Source organism: Haemaphysalis longicornis, unplaced genomic scaffold, assembly GCF_048455015.1.
Source record: "Haemaphysalis longicornis isolate Haplotype H1 unplaced genomic scaffold, Haemaphysalis longicornis Haplotype H1 scaffold_12, whole genome shotgun sequence".
In the NCBI taxonomy this organism is placed as follows: Eukaryota; Metazoa; Arthropoda; class Arachnida; order Ixodida; family Ixodidae; genus Haemaphysalis; species Haemaphysalis longicornis.
This window is the reverse complement of record NW_027526225.1, coordinates 33295371-33319518: the sequence shown is the minus strand read 5'-3', so window position 1 is coordinate 33319518 and position 24148 is coordinate 33295371. Positions and strand designations below refer to the sequence as shown.

At 44.7% G+C, this 24148-nt stretch overlaps 2 protein-coding genes across 3 annotated transcripts in view; both read left to right on the top strand.

Moving 5' to 3' along the window:
- LOC144162553 (receptor-type tyrosine-protein phosphatase kappa-like) overlaps window positions 1–24148 on the top strand; it is a 616238-nt gene that overhangs the window by 416081 nt on the left and 176009 nt on the right. The window lies entirely within an intron of this gene.
- Window positions 1–24148, top strand: part of LOC144162554 (protein sidekick homolog) — a 92794-nt gene that overhangs the window by 9368 nt on the left and 59278 nt on the right. The window contains exons 6-7 of the mRNA XM_077693143.1: window positions 12249–12380; window positions 22617–22775. Of these exons, the coding sequence (XP_077549269.1) occupies window positions 12249–12380; window positions 22617–22775 (291 nt within the window). The remainder of the gene's footprint in view (window positions 1–12248; window positions 12381–22616; window positions 22776–24148) is intronic.

Sequence of the window (24148 nt, the reverse complement as noted above, 5' to 3'; positions counted from 1 at the left end):
GGAATCAGCCGCCGCTGCAGCTGCCGTGGCGGCTGATCATCTGCCGCCGATCAACAGCCTGATAATATTGCGTCATCAGGCGCCCGCATAGTGCCAGCCCGAATGCTTGAAAAATCGACCTCCGCCGCAGTGACTTTTGAAGGCCCGCACGTCCCCTTCCACAACCGGTTACAATCCTGCGCAACGCTACCATGTTCGCGCGTCCTGCACGTTGCGAGTGCAAGCCTGCCTAGGACAGATCACAACATGCCTCTGCACGGCCGGGACGCGAGCGTCGCGCTGTCGGTGATTCAAACTTAGGCGGCGGCAAACGCTTCGTGCAGCGACTTGTCTCGGCGGCCAGACGCCGCTGCCGAGATCTCCTCGTCCCCTCTATCAGATTAACGAGCGCCGCTACTGCCCGCCTTTACGAACTCTGGAAAGAGGGTTGTGTGTGTCTGTACTGCGTTCGCGCCGTGTCCAAAAAGCACTGGGAGAAGCCGTGGAGCCGTTGTGGCGATTGCATAAAACCCGACCTCTAGGTGGATCGTTCTTTTGTTTTGGAGCAGCTAATTCATGCTGTCGCTCTGCTCGAGTCATGTACTGTAACCTCGCCGAAGAGGGTATTTTTTCTGTATTGCTTCGGCTGATCTCTCGTCAGTAAACCATTTACCTTAGCAAGGCAGAAACTTTGGCTGGCCTCTCTTCACAACGATACTACGCATAACGGAGGCATCGGAGCCTAATTTGGAGACGCCTTCTTTTATGTAACAACTGGTTGCTAGCGGCGGGATGGAAACGTCGCAACAATTCGCGCTCACGGACTGCATACTCGATGCCGCCCGTATCGTCGATCGGTTCAGTGCTGCACTTTGTGTGGAGCATCGGTCACCGACGCGACGTTTTTCCGACGCCTGACGTGACCGTATGGGCCGAGTTATGAACGTGACCCTCCCCAAGACCACGTCTGCTCATCGAAATGTAAGTCATGCGGACTTTCCCACCCAACCACGAGAAAAGAATGCAGAAAAAATTTCGCCCTCCCCCGCCGCCTATCCCCACACGGGAACGCCTTGCCCTTGGGGAAATGCTTCCTTCTCGCCAGCCCATCTGCGTACACTGAAGCGTGACCTCGTCTAGCGTCGCAAACAACGCTCACAGATAGCAGCCAATGCAACACCGCAGTTCGTCGTCCATAGTTGCCTCACCAATACCATAACAGCAAGATTTTCCCCATCTCCCACTCCAACATAACACCATGTGGGCAGTCACTGATCACCCTCCTCTTCAGCAATTAGAACAAGAAACACCAACCTCACGAAGCGATTCGATTTGCAGACAATTCGCACCAAACATCTAAAGCGTCGCATCGAAAAATTGCTGACCGGCCTAGCAGCGCAGCAGGTAATACCGACAAAGCGACCCCATGACACAGCAACATCTGCGCCAAACACCAACACAGCAACATCAGAGCAAAACGTGGGCCAAGTCTAGGGAAGACCGCATTGCTACGCCTGAACAACGACAAGAGGAGGCAGAACTAGTGAAAAGGAAAAACCGTAAGTACATCAAGCAGCATTGCCCCGGCAATTCGAGCAGCAGGCGCACGGCAAGCAGCCAAGCAACCCACCTAGTCTATCGAACAGAGCCATGACTACTGATGACGAAAGGGAGCCTTGCAACGAGGGTGACCGACCCCTGTGGGTACTCCGAATCCATCAAAAGTTGTTTATTTATTTATTTAATATCTATCTATCTATCTATCTATCTATCTATCTATCTATCTATCTATCTATCTATCTATCTATCTATCTATCTATCTATCTATCTATCTATTTATTTATTTATTTATTTATTTATTTATTTATTTATTTATTTATTTAATTACTGCACCCTCAAGGCCAAATAGCATTACAGAGGGGGGTGGTTTACATTGAAAAGACATGGTACATGGTGAACAGAAAAAAAACAACAGAATACAGCCTTAGCACGATTACAATCAAACTCTCAGCGTGCTAATAATAAAAATACATTAAGGCTAGAATACATGGAGCGATTTTTCGCGACGAAGTTCGCGGGGCGGAAGAGCAGCCGCGTCACGACGCCGAATGTTCTGCGCTACATGTAGCAAAGTACGGCAGCCGCTCTCGCCGCAGCGGACCCCGCATCTCGGATCATTATTACCGATTCGCGGAGTGCGTGCCAAAATCTTACCAAAGGTCGCATCACCATTCGCCCTGCTCGAATCCTCAAGGGCTGTTATTATATGGACCGCCCAAATACACGTTCCGTCATCTGGACTCCAGCTCACGCAGGACTAGGTGGTAACGAGGCTGCCGATGCCTCAGCCCGCGCGCTTGATTCCCGGGACCCTCCTCGCCCTCCATCTCTTGACGATCCAGAACCTAACCCGGTCAGCTCATTTCGCGACATAACAGCGATGTACAAATTGAACAAGCTCCGATTTCCGCCTCCGGCGCCGGGCCTGACTAAGGCTGACGAGCGCTGGCTCTTACGGCTGTACACTAACATGGTATTGTGCCCGGCGATACTAAAGCACTTCAATCCGGCCTTCTCCGGGGAATGCCCACACTGTGATCATTTCGCCACATCTCGCGAGACCGTTGCTATAACGACGACAAACGCTACTGCGTCAGTCTTAACAGCTAGAAAAACGCCCTTCTATCTGAAAAAAGAAGGCTATTTGTCGCTTGAAAATTGATGTGAGGGCAAGAGTGGACAAATTTAATCCGAAGTAAACGGTTTAGAATACGATATCTCATTGAGGGATTAGCGACGAAGCTGTTATTGCTGTGAAGCGGGCGGAGAGGGCGCCGCCATGTTTGGCAACGCTTTGCCGCTGCCGTCGACGGCGACGAACTTTTTCTGCCCCGGCTAGATCGGCGGCGGACGATGTTTTTCCGCCGCCGGGCGTCCAGCGGACGCCGCCGGGCGAAGTTCGTCGACTATTCGTCGCGTAAACGCTCCATGTAGTCCGGGCTTTAAGCGGACTCTGAGTATGCAGTTCTAGCTAGTGTTTCACGAAAATGCTGGTTATCATTCATAGATACAATGTCAGGGGCAAGCCGATTCCATTCACGGGAATAACGAGGCAACAACAACTGTGCAGCTGCATTAGTATAAGTGATAATGCAACATTGTGCATTTATTGAAGCGATGGGATAGATATTGGGGCTGTGGAATAAGTGCGTTGTGCAAGATGGAATGGCGGCATAATTTATGAAATGTTTATAGGCGGGACACGTTTCTTCGAGACGACAAAGTAGGCAAACCGCACTGCCAGCATTCCAGATATGCTGGCAGTGCGGTTGTAATTTCAAAAAATATGAAACGTGTAGAATTATTCTCAACTCGTTCAAGCGATTTAATCAAGTGGTGGTAACAGGGATCCCATATCGAAGAAACATATTCTAATTTAGGTCGAATTCATGTTTTTTAGAGGGCTAAATTTATTGAGGATGGAGCTCTGGAAAAGTTATGGCGTAGGTACCCAAGCGTGCGGTTAACGTTGCTGATTATCGGTTCGATGTGCAGTGCCCAAGTAAGATTTGATGTTATGTGCTTGCCTAAGTACTTGTAGGAAGTAGTAGATGCAAGAGGTGTGTCATTTAGATTCTAGTAAATTGACTGCAACCACTTCGGGACACGCGCGTAACTTTACACTTACTGATGATAAGTTCATTAACATACACGGCACCAGTTAGCAACTTTGCTAATGTCTGAATGAACAATACAGTAATCATTTATAATGTTTACCTCACGAAAAATAACGTATTCATTAGCAAATAGATGAATACTAGAATTTATGGGACAGAAAAATGTCATTAATATAGTTTTAAAATAATAAAGGCCAATTACTCATCTCTGAGGAACGCCAGAGTGTGATGGGTAAAATTAGAATTAAACCCGTTTGCATAAACAGATTTTGAGTGATTTGTGAGAAAGGATTCAATTCATTTGAGCACGTTAGGATCAAGATTAAGTTGGCTAATTTATGAAGTAATAGTTTATGAAAGACCTTATGAAACGCTTTAGAGAAATCTAAGAAAATTCAATCAGCGTGCAATGAGTTGTTCAAAATACCGAGTAATTTATCAGTAAAACATATAAGTTGGGTTTCACAAGAGTATGAATTGCGAAAGCCATCCTGAGCTGTTGTGAAGAATGAGTTGCTTTCGAAGAAATTTACAAGGTTTGCTAATATTACGTGTTGTAGTAGTTTACAGAACGTACTGGTTAGGGAGATGGGGCGATAGTTAGTGGGGGAACACTTTCTACCAGATTTATGAATGGGGACCACCTTCGCGATTTTTCATTCAGTTGGGAGAGTAGAAGTGTCAAGTGATTGTTGGAAAACGTTAGCTAATATGATGGAACTTATTTCTCCGGTATTTCTTAAGTATTTGGTATTGATAGAATCGTAACCAGGTGAGGAATGATTGCCGAATTTATTAATAGGAGAAGCGATACCAGGGACGTCCGCTACTGTTGGTGGAATAGGGTAATTATAGGGAAGGGTAGTAGGTAGCGGAATGTCTCATGTTTTAGAAAAACTGGTGGCAAATGTGTGGTTAAGGGCGGTCGCACATTGATTTATGGGAACCGCGCCACCGAACTAATCTTGCGATAAAATGGAATCGTCTTTCCAGGGATTTATAACGCGCCAAAAGGTTCTTACATTTTTTTTTAAGCAGGATGGGAAGTTGGGCAAGTTGGTAACGTTGTTTTTAACATAAATGGCAGTACGTTAGAAATGAAATTATCTTTGGAGTGTTTCAGTTTTCTGACTTAATCACTAGATGCGGTTTTATAAGCGGCCCATCGTGCGTTTGTAGTTGAAAACTTACCTGAACGATAAAGGCATGACCTTTATAGTGACGTTATATCACGGGGATTGTGCGTTACTGGTAATGGTGTAGGTTGGCATGTGCTTTACGGTGGGGCGAATAACTCCGACAGCAAACATATCCCAGTTAGACTGGACGGTACGGTTGTTAAAGTCGGTCAGGAATACGTCAAAAAATTCGGATAATTCACTATTAATGGCACTGAAGTTGGCTTTACTGTTGTCGAAAATCGTTTTTCTTGATCTAGTGCGTCTTGGAGGCGTGGCGTTTATGTCAAAGACGAGCAGTAAACGGTCAGAAATACCTGGTAAGCAAGTAATGTTTGAAGCATAGTCTGGGTGGGTAGTTAAAATAAGATCAGGGGTGTTTGTAGTGTTAGATGACACTCTGGTGTGTTGAGTAACTAACTGTGACAACGAGAAGACTAAACAAAAATCTAGAAAATCTTTAGAGAGCATTGAAGAAAGTGATAAAATCGGAGAGGAAGTATGCCACTTGATGTCAGGGAAGTTGAAATCACCAAGGAGTAACAATGGATATGATGGAAATAGACTAATAACTATATTGACAATGTAGAGGACGAAGATGGCGAGCGGTAGCACACACATATGAATATTTGATATGATCAAGCGTTATTAAGGAAAAGACTACTTGTAACTCACTGCGCACATCAATGATAGACGAAGGAATATCTCTTGAAACAGCTCGTAAAACTCCGCCACCTCTGCGCTCCGTCCTGACGCAACGATACACTGTAAAATCCGACGCGCTTACAAAACTTTCAGAATAGGGTACATGCGTAGGAAGCCAGGTTTTGTTTAGTGCGGTTATGTGTGCATAACATGTGTCTTTTGCGCTGGATAATAAATTGCGTTTGTTGAAAATGCTTTGTATATTAGTGAATAGTAAAGAAACACGAGGTGTTGTTGCTCGGCCACTGCCCCTCGCGTTTAGCTAAGCTTGAAAAACATCATTAGTGTGACCGGAGCTTCGGCTATTTTAGGGAAGTTGTTACGACGAGACCGGTCTTCCAGCTCGTTTAGACGCAACTTTAATACGTAATTTTGTGTGATTAGTTCTTGAATTGATAATTCCGCGGTGGATTGTCGGTTAGCGAAAGTTTTCCGGATCGTTGAACTTGTGTTCAATTTGATTCAACTGGTCTCGTATACTCGTCATGGTTGTTTCAATTACTTTTTGGCCAGTTTTAATAGGTTTTACTTCCGTAACTAATTCAGCTTGACTTTTGGAACTTCGCATTGACCGTACATGAGTGTCTTTAAGCAGTTGAAACAGATCTTACATCTTTTCAGCAGAGTTATCGGACCATGGATCAATTTCTAACAGTGCTTCCAACACAGTAGTAGGCCGTTGGTTGCTTTCTATGTCGCCTGAACCCCGCAACAAGGCGCCATAAAAAAAAACACTCAGCAACCGTCTCACAAAACACCCGTGGGCACCGGAACATCAGCAAAAAAATGGTTATAATTTTTCCTAGCGTGTAATGTATACTTGCTACAAACCTGGATGTTGAAAAAAAAACACGGTTGAGTGCGACGCCGTTGGCCCTGATGCCGTGCCCAATGAAGCCTGCCGATGGATGCGCCTCGTTTATGTAGGCCGGAGAAGATTGTGTGGTCGAGTTGCATCCACGTTCCGGTGTCGACGAAACTTGCGTTCTCACGATAGCCTCGGAACTGCACGTGTGCGTAGTGGCTGTTTTCAGTCAGATTTGCCGGTAGTGAGTACGAGCAGGCGGAACACCAGGATACCAAGGGCAGCCATAAGACGACGAATGCAAGCAATGGCTGCATGTGGAAAAAAACACACGGTTGAGTGCGACGCCTTTGGCGCTGCTCCCGTGCCCACAAGTAGCTCAACAAAGAAAGGAGAAGAACGAAGAAACAATATTTAGAAATAGAACTGTCGTTCATATCGCAGGAAACATGCATCGCTGTCTTTCTACGCGTCCCAACATTCGCCCACCGTTATTGCGTTACAAGAAACGGAGATGAACAAAGTTCCTCACCAATGCTACACAACTTACACCACGAATCAACAAAAAAGGGCAGCGACACTTGTCCAGGCAAGTAAAGCGCCGCAAGTCCACACTCTGTCCACAACCATTAACTCACCTTCGTTGAGCTACTCCCGCCGAAGCAAAATCACAATAGCCTGTTCCTAGTATATATCTATAGCCCTCCGATGGTTCTCCTAAGTCAGATTGACCCCCTTTTTAAAACCTTCAAACAGCGCACAAAAGGGCACGCTTTGATTATAGTAGAAGACTTCAATGCTCAACATTCGGCTTGGGGCTATCATATGGAAAACAAAAAGGACAGAAACTTTACGGTGCAATTTGAAGTACTAGCGTGCATTTGGCGATGCTCCAGACACTTCGAGCAGGCTATGGAATAGTGTTTCTCGAAATAAAACTCCGGATCTCACTTTAACGCATGGCTTGAAAAGAGAATGTCTCTCAGAAACGTTGGCAAGTCACCTTTACGTTATTCAGTTAAATCCGCGTCATCACACTCAATCACAAAAGCTGGGCAGGAATGCCGTGAATTCTCGCAACGAGTTGCATTCAATCAATTGAAGATAGCACATACAGAATGGTAGAAATTGTTCAGCAACAAACAATGTAATTCCTTCTCATGCGAGATTGCCCTGCTGTAGATTCCGATCTTTTGCACCTGTGGGAGGCCCAATGGGGTTTTATTAAACGATGAAAAAACCGTAAAACAGACCACAAATTACGTTTCAGAAAAGCCAGATTGACGCACGAGGCCGCCGATTATGCTAGAACTCTAAGTCATCAACACAGGGCACACTTTTTTACGCAATTGCAGGGAACCCTCGGCTCCCGCCGCACGTGGCACCTCCTTCGATTCCTCATGGGAAATAAGTAGTCAAAGTCGGCCACATCCCACCAGTTAAGGCGACTTATTCATAATTATCCGGCAACAGAGGCGGAATTTCTCTATGATCCCCAAAAACCATCAAAAGGCAATGGTACCCAAATCGTGCAGCCTTTCCCATAATATACGGGTGATGCCAACCCCGAATTGAATGCACCCTTCCCGGAAGCCGGAATTCCAGCCACAGCCTCAAGCCTCACCCGGAACACAACACCGGGAAAGGACAAAGTTCCAAATAAGCTCCTCCTAAATCTCCAAAGTGAAGCTTTAGAAGCTCTATTAAATTGCATTATTAATCATTGGATTAAGAGAAAAATACCCTCTCAGTGGAAGCATGCCGATATGACACTCCTTCCAAGGCCTGTAGGAAGCCATTAGCACCAGCGAACCTAAGACGTATTTCCCTAGTCCTGTGTGGAAAAATGTTTTAAAAATATCATACGAATTCGCCTCCCACCATACCTTGAAGATCATAATAATTTTACAAATACCATGTATGGCTTCAGCCCACACGTACCGACCAAGGACATACTCATCCAAATTAAACGGGCAGTGAAGTGAATTTGTCATGCTCCCGTTTCTGCTTACACGGCGTAGACTGCCTCAAATAAGCCCACTTTTTATCGTTTTCAGGGCGATAAGGTGGTATTCATTTTATAAAACCTGAAAGAAGAAAACTACCATGCGCGGTTTGCGGCGGCCGCACCAAATAACCGCAGTGACGTCAAGGAAAGGTGCTTCTTGAATGGACAATGTCCAAGAATAGCATTCAAATAAGTTTTGGTTTCGGTTTTTTCAAACAACGTGCTTGCATCGGACGTTATCTTTGAATGGGCATCCTCGATATCTCAATTTTCGCCATACCGTGTCATACCAATGGGCATAGTGTTTTCGGCTGTAAAACGCCTCAGATAAACCTACCAGGACAGCTTGGAATCGCCGCAATCACTAGCCGAGGCCTACACAGTGGATGAACGCCCTCCACGTCACTTCATACGCTCAAATGTCATGCACCTTTCCCCATATTTAGATCTTTTCTCACTCATGCCTGTATCGTAAAAAGCGTGTTCCCACCAGGCCAAGGGTGTGCTGATTCTGGCCAGTGCCCACTGCCCGCAAGCTGCTTGAGGCAGCAGCACGCCAATGAGAACTCGCTAGCGCGTCAGTGTCAGTCTGCGCGCGTTCTGTGAATTCGTTCCTAGACCAGTGAACCTTACTGCCCCTAAATGGCCAACTCAGTATAGAAAACATCGCCCAAAAACGAAAAATCAGCTTACAAAAAAAAGAGTGTATCCTAGAGGATCCGAGCTTGCAACTTGCAAAAAAACAAGAATAACCCTCCAGCCACGAATAACACGAATAACCCTCCAGAATAACACTCAGCCACGAGCCAGCGCTGCCGAGGTTGGATATATAAGGTATATAATGTACAGCCAGTTTACACTTTTATTTAGTTTTAGCATTTCAAGTACCTTAGGTGACTATTTGTTGATAGTGCTCGTGCAGTAAGCGTTCCCCAAACTATAACAATGTCTCACGTCTCGCAATGCATTTCTTAGGCGGAAAACGTTCGCAGATGTGTGGTCGCGCTGCTGACCGCTGTTGGTTCACCCAATCCTTCCTGCACCCCAGTTTTACGCTGTACGGTAAACGTTTAAGTTGATTTTATTTCCTTTGTACCCATATTAACTTCGCTGACCCTTCTCCCGCCATCAATTGGCCTTACATTTTTTCACTACGGTACCAGTCAGCGAAGTGTCTCATGTGCGCTTGTGCAACGCTTGGGTGGAGTAACCTGTACTTTGGGCTTGAAACAGTGTACAAGCAGTGTACAGGCAGTGGAAGTGGTAAGCGAATATATCTACTTAAGTCAAGTTGTTATTCCGGACCCCAACCATGAGGCAGAGATATATAGAAGGATAAGAATGGGGTGGAGTGCATACGGGAGACATTCTCATATAATGAATGGCAGCCTACCATTGTCCCTAAAGAAAGTTTATGACAGCTGCATCTTAACGGTACTCACTGACGAGGCAGAACCTTGGAGGCTCACTAAGAGGGTTCAACTCAAATTGAGAACTACTCAGCGGGCAATGGAGGGGAAGATGATAGGTGCAACATTAAGGGACAAGAAGAGAGCGAAGTGGGTCAGGGAACAAACGCGTGTTAAGGACATATTAGTAGAAATTAGGAAGGAATGGGCAGGGCACGTAATGCGAAGGCAATATAACCGTTGGCAATATAACTGGACACACAGAGTCAAACCGTGGGCCTGAAAATTCATACGCAGAAAACTAAAGTAATGATCAATAACCTCGGGATAGCAAAGGGATTTGAGATAGGGCGCGAGGCCGGGGAAGAAGTAAGTGAATATATCTACTTAGGTAAAGTTGTGACCCCAGATCAAACCACGAGGCAGAGACAATTCGAAAGATAAGAATGGGGTGGAGTGCATTCGGCAGGCACTCTCAGATAATGAATGGCAGCCAACCATTATCCCTTAAGAAGAACGTGTGTAACAGCTGCATGTTACCGGTACTCACCAAAGGGCAGAAACTTGGAGGCTCACTAAGAGGGTTCAGCTTACATTGAGGACGACTCAGCGCGCAATGGAACGGAAGATGATAGGTGTAAGATTAAGGGACAAGAAGATAGCGGAGTGGGTCAGGGAACAAACGCGTGTTAAGGGCATAGTAGAAATTAATAAGAAATGGACGTGGGCAGGGCATGTAATGCGAAGGCGAGATAACGGTTGGTCATTAAGGGTAACAGAGTTGATCCCTAGAGAAGGCAACCGTTGCAGGGGGCGGCAGAAAGTTAGATGGGCAGATGAGATCAAGAAGTTTGCGGGGATAAATTGGTCGCAGTTAGCGCAGGACAGGGGTAATTGGATATTAATGGGAGAGGCCTTTGCCCTGCAGTGGGCGTAGATAGGCTGGTGATGACAGTGTACAACCTATCAAACTAAACAAAGGCACATCCTGTGCCTTTCTGGGACAGTGCGTAGAGATGTAGAAAATAAATGTCATTGTGTACGGAACCAATGGGTGTATCTTTTTACTGTGACGTCATAGATCACCTAGCGACGTGATTGCAGTTGCGTTACATCAGAGTTATGGGTAGGACGCTTGTTGCGCGCAGAGAGAAAAAAAAACGTGCCTTCAAGACGGTATGCGTGAGAACAAGCTGCAATGGATGCGGGAGCACCGGAATGAAACCACCAGCCACGATCTGGCCGTGTACGCCCAGCGTAAGGGCCGTACACGTCAGGACTTTGAATGCCGCAAGGCAGAAATGGGAAATGTCGTGTTGCTGAAATCCCGGTGAATTCTTTCCCGGTAACGCACAAATATTTCTGCTGGTCACCTGCCTTCACAGAGTGGGATTTCACTGATGTTTAGTTTCTATTTCTGTATTTCTACCACGAACCCGGCCAAAAAAAGATTATTCATTGTCATCACCACCCATGTTCCTCTTCTCCTTAACCTGAAGCAGTAGGAGATTTTAATACTTAAACTAAGACAAAAGCCCTGCTATTCAGTTTTTCTCCACCCCCGGGACAATATATATAAGCGCACCTATTCTCCCACAAATATGTTAGCAAGTTCTGGCCTCCAAACACTTGCAATTAGAGCAAAACAACCGCGCCTTAAATTTCTTTTTCAGCTACTTCACAGCCATTATAAAATTGACCCATCATTGTACATTCGTCCATCAGACTCCCGCGTTACCAGGCACAAACATTCACACACACTGAAAGAGTACTCCTACCGCAATGACACGTTCAAGCACTCCTTTTTTCCACTTGCAATAAGGGAATGGAACTGTTTAGATCCCTGCTTAACTAATGCGAAATCGGTATCTGACTTTGCACCAAAATTAGAAAATATGTTCTGTTAATGCGGCAACACTCGCATCCCCAGCGGCATTGCGCCACCAGTGAAAGCGTATTAGTGGAGTATATAAGTGTTAACTGGGGTGTTTGCAAGTTTGCTATTATTTGCCTGTGTACCACTGGATTTCATGCACAGTTTCTCTTCTTTTTGGTGTTGGTTTCTTTGTCTTAAGTTAAAAAGCGTGACTTGATTATGCTTTTTCTTATAAGTGTGTTCATGTTGTAAGTTTTCAAGTGTGTTTTTCAAGAATTTCAGCACCGTATTCTTCCTATTTAATTAAAAGTAAACAAATTTGTATATTTTTCGCTCTTATTCTTTGTATGACTGTCATTTCACTACATTCCTGTTTCTGTTTTCTGCGCTGATATTTATTTGCGTACCACCTGCATGTACCATCTGTATGCCCACCTGCTATGGTCTCGGAATGAGACTGGCAGTATTGAAAATAAAATAATAATAAAAATGTTTTTTCTTTCGTGTCTAACTACTCCGGGCCATGCAGGTATATTTGGTAAACAAGAGCTGTATCTACTCAGAATATATTAGAAAAAACAAGCAAAGCATGTAGCGTTCTTGTGTTTCAGCCTGTCCTCACGGTATTTATGGCCCAAGTTGCAACTGGAAGTGCCCCGTTTGCCAAAATGGCGGCGTGTGCCATGACATCACAGGGAAGTGCATCTGTCCACCGGGCTTTCAAGGAGAGACTTGCAAGGAACGTGAGTACGAAAATTTTCTTGTAACGGCTACAGCTCTTTTATGTAAAATTGCCTCTACACTGATCAAACTCTACCTGCGTTTAATAAGGACCAACGGAAATGGCCGCGCGTAATATCAAGTACGTCGCTGGGTAAACGCACAGACATGCAATGAATATCAAGGAATAAATAATTACCGCGATGTGAATAAGTCACGAAGCCTCCTTTTTACGTTAGAGCCGCCTTGATCTCAATATTATAAAAAGAATCAGTAGCCAAAGCCTCACTTTCGAATACCGAAGTGATAAGTCAATGATAACTTTGCGGAACGCTCCGTGCCTGTCGGAGTCAGTGCTTCAACATCAAGAGTGTCTTCGAACGTCTCTACACCATATCACTTGGTGCCATGCGCATCATCTGGCAGCCATCACTGCATCGCATGTAAGAGACTTGCTTGCAGCAAATTTTCAGCGACCTATCAAGGCAGCATTTCCACCGTGGATATTCGCACCATGATATATAATAACAAAAATTCCCGGAATAAGCAAAAAGAGCCCGGCAACTGAACTGAAGTGTTTCACACCTGATTATAAAGGGTGATCAAAGTTAAGTCGACAGGTTTTTTTTAAATTGGGCACCTAGATTTAAGAGAAAACCACCTCCACAGTAACGTTTGGCAGCCAGGGGGACCCAGAATTAGGTGGTATATATTGATGTCGGTGGCTTAATTAACTAAAATTGAATTAATAACTGTTTAGTGGCTGCAGGCATGTTTGTATGAAAAGTTGGACACATTCGTGTTTCCCCACAGTTTCATTCAGCAGAATTATTTTAGCGCATCCGTACTCGGAGATATGTGACGTTTCTGCGGTGTACCGTCCGTAGTTTGACAACGGGGTGGAGGCATACGCGAAGCGATAACTGGCGCCCTTTCAGTTTTGGCCGGCGTTACAGCAATCTGCAGTACTCTGAACCACTATCGAAACACAGAACAAAGGAGAGGAGTTTTGCGCTGGTCTTTTATCTGGCATGCGTAATCATGCGAACGACAATTAAACTTCGAGTTCGATATCTCGAAGTACGGATGCGCTAGAATAATTCTGCCAAATGAAACTGCCTAAGAAAAAAATTGCGTGTTACTTTTCAATACAAACACGCCGGCTTAATGCAGCCCCTAAAAAGTTAATTATTCAATTTTAGGTAATTAGGTCACCGACATCAATAATTACCACCTAATTCTGGGTCCCCCTTGGCGCATAACCTCACTGTTAAGGTGGTTTCCACGTAAATTTGAGGTGCCTAATTTTAAAAACACCTGTCGACTTAGTTTTGATCACCCTATATGTTTACCATTTATGCAGGCGACACGCACGTTTTTGCGGACGGCTCAGTAACCGCAGAATCATCGGACATTGGCGTGTGGATTCCGTCGGTCCAGTGCACAATCAGGAAAAAACTGAGCCACAAAACATCATCCACCGCTACTGAGCTAGCGGCTGTAAGGGGTGCATAAGTGGTGCACACTATACCCGGTGATTGGTGATCTTCTTAGACTCACGGGGTACTTTGCAGGCTCTAAGAAGGCTGTTCAACCACTGCGGTTAGCTTGTGTGGAAATAAGCGAAATCCACACAGCGGTAGTGCGCGCGGACCATCACATCGTGCTTCAATGGCTGCCTGGTCATTCCGGAATAGAAGAAAATACTATATCTGATACAGCCGCCAGCGCTGGCCACTCTCTGCGTAACACGACACAGTTTTCTTTCTCTCGTGAGGATCGATGTGCCCTTATCTATCGAACTGGTTGGAGTGAGCCAATTTTGAAGTGGAAGCACCATCGCAGTGGATATCTACCTCTGCATGGAATTGACCCTCTCTGTAAATTCCGTGTTCCACCCGACCTGGTCAAACCATCTGAAGGTGTACTGCCTTGTTTTCGCCTCGACCTGGCTTACACCGGAAGGTTCAAGTTCAAGATGCGGTGGGAGGATTCACAACTGTGCCCCACGTGTGCTTTGCGCGAGACTACTGAGCACTTGTATAAATACCCGCGATTGGCCGCTGCGCGAGTAACAGCGGTTAGCTGCCTGTCTCGTGTGCGACGTGGAGTAAGGCTTCAGTTGTGTCACTTTCTGGAACCCTGGGCCAACAACAATGACTCATCTTTAAAGACAAAAATTCTTCTTGGTTTTTTTGCGAGATTCTGGACTAGACAAAATTTTCTAATACTTGCATTGTGTGCATGGCTACATCTGTACGCATTTGGGCCGTCATGCACGCTTGGTCTTCTTTTTGTTGTTAGGCACTCTACGCTTCCATGTCTTCGTTCGCTCCATTTGTCTACTTAACTTTATGTAGAGTTTTTAAAAACGATAGTCTTTCTTAAGCTACTTAAACGCTGAAATTTTGGTCTGTCTGTATGTCTGTCTGTCTGTCTGTCTGTCTGTCTGTCCGTCTGTCTGTCTGTGACTCGATTCAGCCACTCGGCCAAAGTAAAATGCATACTGCGCCATAGTCACAGCCAAATGTGAGCGTCTAAGCCCGGTTTTTATGTTCATACTTGTCAACTTTGCTGAACATGAACAACACATTACGCAAATATAGGACCGAAAATTAATACACAACGAACATTTACAGTGTTCCTTTATGTAAAAAAAATCATGGATGCATTGTTTTTTGATAGCAAATGATAATCTACATCCACTGCAGAAAACCACCACCTGCTGTTGCCTGCGCCACCTCCTGGCGGCATATGAGAAATCACGCGGCAACAGCAACGAAAGGTTCCACTAGCTTGGTTCCACGTTCTGCTTGGAACGCACGTGGAGCACGGCGAAGCGGCTTTATAGACCTTGAAGTCGGCCAACTCAATTCACGCGCGTCTCCGCCGTACTGCAGCGCTGGCATGAAGGAACCCAGCCTGTAGCAGTGGAACGCGGTAAATTCAAATCGCCTTGAGAAAACCTTTAGTGTGTTTACCTTGGGATGAGCGCGAAAGAACAGGAACAGCATGAGAGGTGAGCGCAAAAGGAAATGGGGGGCATATTGTTTGCAAATGCCTACAAAGACTATCGTCTTTTGACGACATTTGAACGGAAGGAGCAGATACGCGGCCATTTTTTCCTTGCATTTCATTGCAGGCCATTTTTTATTTACCTTTTGTTTTTTGTCTAACTGTTGCCTTCCCAGTCTGTCACATTCCCCTTACTGCATTTTAATCCCCCCATCTGGCGTAGCAAGCACTGCCGCTAGCAGAATGACCTGGCTAGCCCACATTAAAGAGTTCTCTCTCCCACACACAAACGACGTCATGTGTACACCTCGTATGTAAATTTTGTAAATATACACTTAGTGACATAACCTTCGTGAGTACGTACGACCTTCGCCACCTATTGCTACCGTTCGCTTCGACACTGACTGTATATGAAGGTTCGGGATGTAGGTGCGTACCTACGTTATGATCTATCAGCCTCAACGTCATGGTCGACTCGCCATTAGCGGGCTGTGGGGTAAGCGAGCGGCCATGGTTATTCTGATCTTGGTAAGAAACTGGGACATCTGTTTATATTTAAAGTTGCTCCGCTGGTACCCCTGGTGTAGCGTGATAGGCGCTGATTTCACCATATCACAGTTCTCCAAGCTCCTCGAACGCCTCATAAATAATCGCGTACCTCACCCATTACCTAGAATACGTTCAATCATACTACCATGCAGCTCAAATCGGCTTTTGCCCGTGCCTGCGCACCCATGACAGCCTCTGTGTTATACGCGGCTTATTATTCACCCTTACCTTTCAACTTCCCACATTATCTCTTCCTTGCCGTGAAGAGTCCGAAAGCTTACGTTCGGTTCTGTCAAACTACTATCCTTGAGTAACTTTACCAGATCAACCCCAGTGCAGGAGCACAAATCTAATTTCTGATTTGCCTGCTATCCCGTACCATACACCTTTAAGGCTCTCAAGCTGGCTGGGCGCCCCACGTGTTCGGCCTTGATGGGGGCGTCCCACAAGGATTCATAGTAAGCCCAGTACTATCCGAGGCATTTCAAAGGTTTCGTTCTATCCCGAACAAGACTCCCCGGCCCGATTTGAAATTTATGCCAACGATATTACCATACCAGCCGAGTTAAAACACTTTCCAGAAGCACTGCAAACAGTGCTCCAATCAACCGCTATTAGTCTCAAAAACTTCCTTACCTCTAACCTCAAACTAGCTTAAGAAAACAGAAATCATTTCTGTATTCCGCCGCAAGCCACCACAGGACTAAAAACTAGCACTCTACGTGGTGCGCCAGCCTAAGCGCACCATGATAGCACACTCGACGCCTACAATCATTCTGGAGTCGCTGCACATAGCTTTCGCGGACCAGAATGGAACCAAAGGCGTCATTGAAGCGGACCAATGAGACAAAATGAGTGTGGCCCCACTGCCCAGAAACATGCATCCGGAGTACCATCAATACCGACGGCTTGCCCGTGCGAAGGCGCTCCACAAGCAGTACAGTACCAACCGAGCGGTATGCTACGTCGACACGGCGGACTACCCAGGCAAAGGTGCGGTAGGGGCCGTGGTGGTTGATCAGCAGGGAAATGCAATCTCATTTTGCTCAATACCTACGTCCAACCCAGAAGCGGGTGAAGAGGTGGCTCTTGCAATTACGAGCACGCAGGCTACTACCATCATCTCGGACTCCAAGGCCGCCCTGGTCAACTATGCGTGTGCGGTAGGATCTCCACCACAGCCGCCAAAATCCTTACGAACAGTCCGACCCCAGTTTCAAGGCACAACCGCCTAATATGGACGCCAGCTCACTCGTCTCTCCCGGGGAACGAGATGGCACATGAAGCAGCCCGAGGATACACGAACAAGGCTGACTTCGAATCCGACAACGTGCCGTCTGTGACGGGGGTGGGGGGGGGGGGGCAGAGAGAGACTGGCAACTTGCCGAGAGATTACTGAACACTATCGGTTGAGCCGACTGAAATTTCCCGCTGCCCATACTGCTCTAAACAAATGGCAAACAGTTGCTTGGCGCATGTTGCAAGCAAATACGTTCCCTCACCCCGCCCTGTGCCACCGCAGCTATCCGGATGCACGGACACGGACAGATGCAAGTGGTGCAAAATTGCAGCAGCCACACCACAACATATGGTCTGGCAATGCCCCAATAAACCACTGGCCTTTGGAAAAATAATACATATAGGAAATAGTGAGCAGTGGGAGCCCGCACTGCTCAGCGCTCTTCCCGAGATACAAGCTGCTTTCATCCAACTGGCAGAGGACGCCGCCAGGGACCACGGGTTCCTGACCGGCGTCTGATGGGACGAAGATACCGCACTTTTCCGCATGGTGCATTCGTCTTAAGAGGGATGACAATAAAATCTGTTCTCTTCGATAACAGTGTTCGATCTGTTCGATAACAGTGTTATGCGGGCTAAATTTCCGTTTTATGCAAATGCAGGGCGTTAGATGCTTTGCCACTTTCACTCATTTTTCTAGTTGTCCTATTTTGCGTTTTATAAATGTGTTGGATCAACCATCTAAATTTACGCTATTATAACGTTTAAGGTTGGAACTTCCGCAAAATCTGTATTTTTGTGGAAATACAGGGAATTACGCGGTTTGCCTTTTTTATACCTTTTTGTATTTTTCCTATTTTTGGTTATATATTATTTTCTACCATTTGACTCTATTTACGTTATTATACCGAACAAAGGTGGAACTTACGCGTAATCTGTATTTTTCTGAAAATTCAAGACGCTGCACAGTTCGCCATTTCCAGCGTTGCTCCTATTTTTCTTTTTTTTCTGCTTGTTTTTCAAAACTCCTTTCGACCAGTTCTCTCCATTTACGCTAATGTAACAATTAAACGTGCAGCTTCCGCAAAGTCTGCCTTAGTGGAAATGCAGCGCGTTACAGGGTTCGGTATTTTCACTGTTTCCTGTCTTCTTTCGTCATCTTTTGCTTTTTTTTAAAACTCTGCCCCCAATTATCTCCAGTTACGTTATTATAAGAATGAAAATGTTACTTCCACAAAATCTGCGTGTTTGTTTACATGAAGGGTGCTACATGACTCACCATTTTTGCTATAATTTCGTATATTTTTATTTTTTGCTTTTCCAACTTTATTCAATCAATTACCTTGATTTACATGAATAAAACAATCGAAGGTGGAACTTTCGCGAAGCCTGCATCTTTGTGGACAACCAGGGCGTTACACGGTTTCCTATTTTCACTGTTTTCTTTCTTTTCTTCTTAATTTTCGGTTTTTCGAAATTCGGCCCCACCATTTATACCCATTGACGCTATTATAACGATTGAAGTTTGTACTTCCACGAAATCAGCATTTTGTGGAAATGCCAAACGTTACAAAGTTTGCCATTTGTACTGTTTTCGCATTTTTTGTATTTTTTGCTTTTTCTAAATTCATTCACGCTAATTATCTAAATTTACGCTATTATAACAATTGAAGTTTAACTTCCGCGGTATCTGCATTTTTCTTGAAATGCAGGGTGTGTCAGTGTTTGCCATTAACCCTGTTTTCTATCTTTAATTCTAACGCTTGGTTTTTCAAAATTCTGGCCCACCAATTGTCTCCATTTACGCTATTATAACTATTAAAGGTGTTACTTCCACCAAATCTGCATTTTAGTGTAAATGAAGGGCGCTACACGGTCCGCCGTTTTCGCAATCTTTTTCTATTTTTCTCATTTTCGTTTTTTGAAAATTCTGTTCATCCAGTTATCTTCATACACGCAATTATAACTATTAAAGTTGGAACTTCTTTGAAATATGCATTTAGTGTAAATGAAGGGCTACACGTTGGACATTTTCGCTATCCTTTCGTATTGTGCTTATTTTTTTGTTTTTTGCGTATTTTTTGGTTCTGCTAGAGCTATTATCTCCATTTATGCAAATATAACGATTAAAGGTAGAACTTCCTGGGAATCTGCATTTTGCGTAATTGATGGAATTTACACAGTTCGTCCCTTTTACTATCTTTCTGTATTTTTCTTATTTTTTGGTTTTTCAAAATTCTGTTCAATGAAATCCTTTTATTTACGCTATTATAACGATTAAAAGTGGTTCTTACGCAAAATGGGCATTTTGTGGCAATGCAGGGCCTTACACGTTTTGCCATTTTCACCGTTTTCTTTCCTCTTTTCTTATTCTTGGGTTTTGAAAATTCGATCCAACCAATTATTTTTATTTACCCTAATATACCACTTAAAAAGAAACTTCCAAGAAATCTGCATTTTTTGTAGAAATGCAGGGCGTTACACGGTGCTGGCTGTGAGGGTAATCGGCAAAGAATGCTGCGCATTAATACCTGGATGTGTCCCTCGAAGAGGTCGGTGCTCAGTACGGGTGACCTGGATTGGCGTTGGGAGCAGGCTCGCCGCTCTACACTTGTCGTAAAATAACGCTATCTGTGGAGAATAGAGCGATCAGTGCAAGCGAGGCGAGCCGACAGAATCTATAGGAATTCTCGGGTCATCTGTAGGGGGTGTGAATGTGATGTAAAGTATGAATTTGGGGCAAAACCAGATGAAGTGGTGAAGATCAGCTTCGGTGGGTATTGAGGCAGTGAGAGCAGTTGTGTTTCACTTGATGGGAGTATAATATTTTGAATGATTAAAAGTAATAGCTGCGTTGCTAATGTATTTATTCAAAAGACTTCTGTTGATAAAGAAGGTTCAGGAAGCCACGCAAGAAATCCGGGCGGATTGAGATTTCCGAGACAGGTTTTCTGTCTTTTTATAATTAATGATTTTCACTGCTGGGGATAACAAGGCCGCAATGGCTGTGGTTGCCCACGGGGAAGCAACAGATATATGTGAGTGAATCCCGTGCAGCCGTGTGAGCTTCCACATTTCTCGGTGAGTAACCCTCACTGCTGGGTCAATACTCGATGGAATGTGTGCTGTAGCGGCGAAAACTAGTAATCTGATGGGATAATAATGATTTGCATTCTTGGCCGACTACACCCACAGCAAGACCATGCAAGGCCCTCCATTTCCACAAAACTGCAGTTTTCGCGGAACTTCCACCTTTAATTGTTATAATAGCGTAAATAGAAAAAGACGAGAAAGAATTTATTTGTCCTTAGTCTTTACAGGAAAGGGAGCAGAGACCAAATGCTTTACAGCCCGACAAGAACCTGTGCACCTACTTACAGTTGGCAAACGGGGCATTTAGTAACTAAAATCAAATATGGGTCACAACATTTCACTCAATAACACACACAATTACGGAGTAGAACTTAAAATACATATTCTTTCACATAAGAGTTTTATCACGCAATACATATTGATAAGTGAAGCATTTTAAGTTTGTATAGTTTATTATAGATATTCTTCAATGTAATGTCATAACAGGGTAGACTTCATTTCGGTTTTTGAATAAACGTCTTTTTGTGTCTGATCACATTTGTCACATTCTGGTCAGAAATTATCGCAAATAGTCATAAATGGTGGGATAGAATTTTGAAAAACCAATGAATGTGAACAAAATAGCAAAAATAGCGAGAATGGCTACCCGAGTAACGTCCTACATTTCCACAAAAATGCAGATTTCACGGGCTTCCACATTGATTCATTATAATAGCGTTAATTTAAATGATTCGTTAGTCAAAATCTTGAAAATTCAAAAAATATAAATAGAATACATATTGAAACTAGCAGCCGTGTCTGCATTAAACAAAATAGATTCCTCAGAAGTTCCACCTTTAATCACTATAATAATAACGCGAATGGAGAAAAATGGTGGAAAAGAATTCTGAAAAGAAGGTAACAAAAATTGAAAAAAAAATACAGGAAAAATGACGAACCGTGTATGGTCTGCCTTTCCATGGAAGTGCAGATTTCGGGGAAGTTCCACCCTTAATCGTCATAATAGCCTAAATGTAGATAATTAGCCTGACAGAATTATGAAAACCGAACAATATGAAAAATAAAACAAAAATGAGCGAAAAAGGCGAGCAGTCCACACCCTCCATCTCCACAAAAAGAAGACTTCACGGAACTTGCACTTTTATTCGTTATAACGGCGTAAATGGAGATAAATGGTGGAACAACCTGTAACAAATAATACATCCGAAAGATAGAAAAAACGAGTGAAATTGCGAACCGGGTAACGACCTGCATTACCACAAAAACAGATTTCGCAGAATTTACACTTTTAATAGTCATAATAGCACGAAGGGAGATGATTTGTCGAAGAGAAGTTTGAAAAAGCAAGAAATAAATATAGAAAAAATAGTTAAAATGGCAGATATGGAACGCCCTGCATTTCCAAGAAAATGCATATATGACAGAAGTAACACGATTAATTGTTTATTCGCCTAAATATGGATAATTTGTCGAACGAAATTTTGAAAACCAGAAGATAAGAAAAGAAAAGAAATACTGCGAATGGCGAACCGTCTAACGCACTTCATTTAAAGAAAAAGGCAGTTTTTGTGGAGGCAGCCCCTGTACTTGTTAAAAGAGCGTAGATGGAAGTAATTGGTCAGACAGAATCTAGAAAAGCCAAACATTTGTCTGGAACGAACACACAGTACACAAGCAGCATTACAAGACTGAGCATTAGCAGACAATTCTCTGAATATCTCCAAGCGTTTTTTGTGTTGAAGCGACCAGAAGCCTTCCTCCCTCTCTATCCCCTCCTCTCCAAATAAAAGTACTCCTCTGTCCACACCGTATCTAGTGTTGGCTTTAAAACACCCCGGTTGGTGGATGAGGGAAATCCAAGTAGAATACGTCATTATCCCTCTTGAGCAGTGGAATCTTCTTTCTCCTGAGGGACACTGAAATAGAAATGGGAATGATGACCTTGTAAACGACAGAAAGTGGGAAATTCACCGTTTTGAATCCGCTGCACCTCTTGCATCCCGGACGAATACAAAGACGCAGCCGCGCGCTTATGTGCACACGGCCACACAGCTGGAAAACTTTTACATACTCTCTGGTCATCCTTTGTTCGTATGAACATACCCACTAATAATATTCTATGCTTCATCAAGTTTCCGTGGACAGGGAGTAACTGTTAAATATTTAATTGGCAGCTTTATTATCACTTGTCCGTAACTTGGGCGGCAGTATGTACCGCAGAGCCCATGACTGATACCATGCGAGGGAGCTCCTTTAAAAGAAATGGCTCAAAATAAATACCAGAAGTAGCTTAGCAGCACCATTGTTTAACCCCGGGATGACCCTGGTCGATGTTGTAAGTCTACTTCGTTTCTTCATTTCAGCCTGCGGAGACGACTATTTCGGCAGAGAATGCCAACATCGGTGTTCAGACACCAACCAGGACAAAAACCTGAAGTCTTGCCGTGGAATTCTGATGTGCCTCCCCGACCCCTACGGCTGCTCCTGCGGCACGGGATTTCACGGACCATTCTGCAACGAGCGTGAGTCCTTTCACATTCCTTCAGAAATGGGGGAGGGGAAAACAACTGATCAATTCAATGAAAATGTCCCTCAGTGTATACGAATTAAGAACATGGCCAAAGGCGAAGATTGTCAATAAGGATGCAAGACTCTGGTACGAATTAGGTGGTTCATGTTTATTAGACAACTTTCAACAGCGTGAAAAAAACGGACAAAATTGCATACGCAGCGACCGTTTCCGTCTCTGTGTGTGTGGTCTTGCTCCCCGTTTCTTCGTGGTGTGGGAAATTACCTTCTTGTATCTAGTACAAGATACCTGATGTATGGTTAATGATTACGTGGTTTGCTCGTAAAAAGCGCACAAACGAATGAAAGTCTAAAAAAGCATCAGGCGTGTTAAATCGCCGAATCAAAAGCTCTCGCATTAAGCCAAATAATATTTTCTACTGGAGTAACAAAGGGTAATATATACAGAGTGTCCCAGCTGTCAAGCACCAAGATTTCAAAAAGTATCAATGGCGCTACTCGAAGAAAACCGTGTGCATAATGTTTACAGTACAGTGGAGTAGCAGCCAGTAATTTTTCTGTAGATGGGATTTAACTAAATACTGTAAGTAATTGTCTAACACGAGAAGTACTGTCCTAATCATTAGGGTGTTACTGATGCACTTGTAGGTATCCGCAAAACCGTTTAACTGCGCTTTTTTCAGCGACGAACTAATTCCGTAGTTAGTTATTTTGACTGGTAAAGAAACCCCGCGAAATATGAAAAAATTACGCCCACCTCCCCTTGCGGTAACCCTGATGTGATGCAACGCTGAGTGGGGTTCAAGCGCAAGCGGAGAGCAACCGTCGACCGAAAGGCCGCCGAAGAGCGGCACACCGGTTATATGCGCAGCGCGCCCGAAGGAGAGGAGACCGCGGAGAGAGAGAGTACTGCGCATGCGCAGCACCGCGCGCAGCGCCGCCCACCAGCGGAGTGAAAGCGCGCTGGGCCGCACACCCGCAGATGTTGAGACAAAGTGTTCGCTCTCACCTGGGCACGCGCCGGCGCCAGTGCGTCTGCCGCGGCTATGACGCAACACAATCCAACACAATCCACTTTAATCCAATCCAATCCAAATCTAATCTAATCCAAGCCAAGCCAAGCCAATCCAATCAAATCCAATCCAATGCCCCTCGCAAGAGAGTGTGCGATAGCGGAGAGGAGAGGCGGTGAGCGGAGGAGAGTGCGGACGCTGACGACGACGGACGCACGCAGGAAGGACAGGGCCGCCGACAAGAGATGCTCTCAGCGTCGCATCTAAAATACCACTTGGCAGCGCCCCACACCATTTTCAGCGGCGAATTAATTTCGTCGTCATTTATTTTAACTGATAAAGAAATTCCGCGG